General features: G+C 37.4%; 1 protein-coding gene across 1 annotated transcript; it reads left to right on the forward strand.

Moving 5' to 3' along the window:
- The first annotated feature begins 797 nt into the window (after positions 1-797).
- On the forward strand, positions 798-2,310 carry LOC113336012 (GDSL esterase/lipase At2g04570-like). The gene is made up of 3 exons (XM_026582013.1): positions 798-1,267; positions 1,344-1,832; positions 1,963-2,310. Exons 1-3 carry the CDS (start codon positions 896-898, stop codon positions 1,978-1,980), a joined length of 879 nt encoding a protein of 292 aa, XP_026437798.1. The 5' UTR covers positions 798-895; the 3' UTR covers positions 1,981-2,310.
- The last annotated feature ends 939 nt before the right edge of the window (positions 2,311-3,249 follow it).

A 3,249-nucleotide genomic window follows, 5' to 3' on the forward strand; every position in this document is an offset into this window, starting at 1 on the left:
CCATGATCTCCAAAAAAACCATGATCCCCAAAAAATCGTTCTTACGTAGTCCTCTCCTCGGACTAAAGATGATCAAGGTTACATATCGCTGTCTCGCCCTCGGTACCCAAAATGAACCAAGTCCACGTTTATCACCTAGGACCTTATTAAGATTCATAGAGATTTGAGGTCATTTTGTGACCTCAAATTTTCGAGGGGTCGTTATAATACTGCCAATACAGGCAGCCGAAAGAAGGGTCAATTGATCGTGTGAAGATCAACTTTGATCCGTATACTGCTGACCATGGGTACACCAAATGAAGTCAACCCGATTCAAATTAGTCAGCGCCTGAGACTTCAGGGCAGCAGGTCATGTGTATGCACTAAATGAAGTCAACTGACTTAACTCGATTCAAGTTAGTCAGCGCCTGAGACTTTAAGGCAGCAAATCATGTATATGCCCTAAATGAAGTCAACTCAATTTTATTAGTCAACGCTTAAGGCTTTCGGGCAAATCGTGTGCACGAAAATCAAGTAGTAGATAGATTCGGTTTGGATGGTGGACTACTTTTTTTTTACGGATTTTATGCGTCTCTTAAGTTAACACTCTTCCATCTGTTTATTTTTTCTTTGGTTTTGGTTCATGTGGGGGTTGGACATAAAGGTCGTTAGATGTCACAAGCAATTCGTACCTTGATTTCTTATCACAACTTAATGCCATGAAAAGCGTAGTATTAGGCCAACAATACGAGGCCTTGGTATAAATTCCTTACTAACCATAGGCATTAGTACACAAGAATTTATGTTTTTGCAAGTGGGTATGTCATTTGGGATTGCCGAATTTTCCTATATAGGAAGCCAAACTGAATGCCACTACGTGTACTTAAAAATCATTTCTTTATCTTCTAATTAGGCGATGGCACAATGCAGTCGCCTATTGTGTCTTCTTCACATACTTCTTTTGTTCGTAGTCGAGATCATCGAAGCAAAAAGATTTCCTGCATGTATTGTATTTGGAGACTCGACAGTTGATGCGGGTAATAACAATCAAATCCCCACCGTGGTAAGAGCTAATTTTCCACCATACGGACAGGATTGTGAAGGTGGAAAACCCAATGGACGTTTTTGTAATGGTCGGTTGGCTACTGATTTCCTGTCGGAGATGCTAGGGATTAAAAGATCAATACCAGCATATTTGGATCCGGCTTATGATATAGAAGATTTTGCTTCCGGAGTTACCTTCGCTTCAGCTGGAACTGGTTATGATGTCGCTACGTCTAATGTGTTTGTAAGTTGATCTCCTTCACAAGAAAATGTACGTGCTTGCTATATTTATCATGAACCATTTCAAATATTTTGTGCAGGGTGGGATACCTCTATCGAAAGAATTGGAATACTTCAAAGAGTACCAGAAGAAGTTAATAGCCTTTGTTGGTCAGGATAAGGCGATAGAGACAATAAGAGAATCCTTGTATATGGTGAGTGTACGGACTAATGATTTTTTAGAGAATTACCACTTTGGGCCAGTACGATCGATCCAATTCACGGTAGATGAGTACGCAAACTTTCTCATAAGCATCGCAAGAACATTCCTTACTGACCTTTATGGATTGGGGGCGAGAAAAATACTATCATCAGGAATTCCTCCTGCCGGTTGCATACCTATAGCAAGGACTGTAAATAATTTTGCGGAAAGAACGTGTAAAGAAGATGCAAACGAAGCTTGTAAGGACTTTAATGATAAGTTGCAAAATTTGGTGGGGAATTTAAATAAGGAACTCGATGGAATCATATTAATTACGTGGACATCTATAATCCTATCCTGGATATCATTCAAAATCCTGAATTATACGGTGAATTCTACTTTTTAATATCTCATTCTCCATGTGTTAGTACAATTTTACAAATGGCTGGTTGTTTATATTGGGCTAACTGTTTTTCTTGTATATATATATGGATGGTGGGTGCTCGCATGGGGATAAGATTGGAGAACGCGCATGAAGGATGTTGCGCAACAGGAGCATATGAGTTCGCATCTTTATGTCGAGCAGGAAGTATGTTATCGTGCAAGGACCCGAGCAAATATGTATTTTGGGACGCAATACATCCAACTGAGAAGATGTATCACATTTGGGCCAGTAGACTGTTGAACATAACTGCGTCTCAATTGTGTTAATTAGGTGATCTAAAATATCACAGCTTATATACGCACATAAATAACCCTTGAAGAAAATTACCGTTGATATAGGTTATGCGAGGTATAAACAAAATTACAGATGTAAAGGCTCGAGCTTTTAGTTCTCTAATAAACAGAGTATTATTGATTAAGAAGATTGTGATTTACAACTCCAATTGCATAGGTATTTATATTTGCTACTAGTATGAACAATTTTGGCTAACAATAATAGTACACAAACTTATAATACAAGAAGCCTAAGATTTGAAATATCTAACAAGAACATAATATCTTTAACGCTACCCCAAGGTGGTAGATTTATTGGAAGCAAAAATCTAGGGTCAATTGGTTAGTAGAAGGGGATCTCAACGCCAAGTTTTTCCACTCTTCTGCTCTGGTTAGAAGAAGTAGGAATACAAATGTTAGGTTGAAGGTTTATAATGGTAGATGGCTGGAGGATATAAATCAAATTGAAAATCATGTTGTCAATCATTTCTCTAGCTTATTTTCTGCCACTTCGAATGAATGTGATGTTACTTCTATCGAAAGCCTGTTCCCTGCTGTTATTTTTGTTAATGATAATTTGCGCTTAACTTCTCCTATGACAAATAAAGATATAAAATTAGTCATGAAACAACTAGGCTCTCACAAAGTCCCTAGACCTGACTGTTTCTTTATAAAACACTAGGAACATGTCGTCTCTAGGATTTTTTTCTTCTTTCCAAACAGGTGCTTTAGACCCTAGACTTAACAAGACCTACATTGCTTTGATACCGAAGAAGACTTGCCCTATCACTATCAAAGATTACAAGCCAATTAGTCTATGCATTTCTCCATGAAAATTATAACCAAAATAATTGCTAATAGGTTAAAGCCAATGCTTGATAAGATTATATCCCCAAACCATCGTACTTTTGTTACCGGCGGATCAATCTTTGACTCTAATGTTATCTTTAATGAAATTATACATTCATTCAAGAATAAGAAAGGGAAAAAGGATTGGATGGCTCTAAAATTAGATTTCTACAAAGCATATGACAAGGTAATTGGCAGTTTATCATTAAGATTTTGTGTTGTTTTGGATTTGTTATAAT

This window comes from Papaver somniferum, chromosome 1 (assembly GCF_003573695.1).
Source record: "Papaver somniferum cultivar HN1 chromosome 1, ASM357369v1, whole genome shotgun sequence".
Lineage (NCBI taxonomy): Eukaryota > Viridiplantae > Streptophyta > Magnoliopsida > Ranunculales > Papaveraceae > Papaver > Papaver somniferum.

Bases quoted from the DNA above. Each gene is read 5' to 3' on its own strand.
- LOC113336012 (XM_026582013.1), top strand. From the start codon at position 896: ATGGCACAATGCAGTCGCCTATTGTGTCTTCTTCACATACTTCTTTTG. The intron at 1,268-1,343 runs GTAAGTTGATCT...TATTTTGTGCAG, and splicing joins TCGCTACGTCTAATGTGTTT to GGTGGGATACCTCTATCGAA.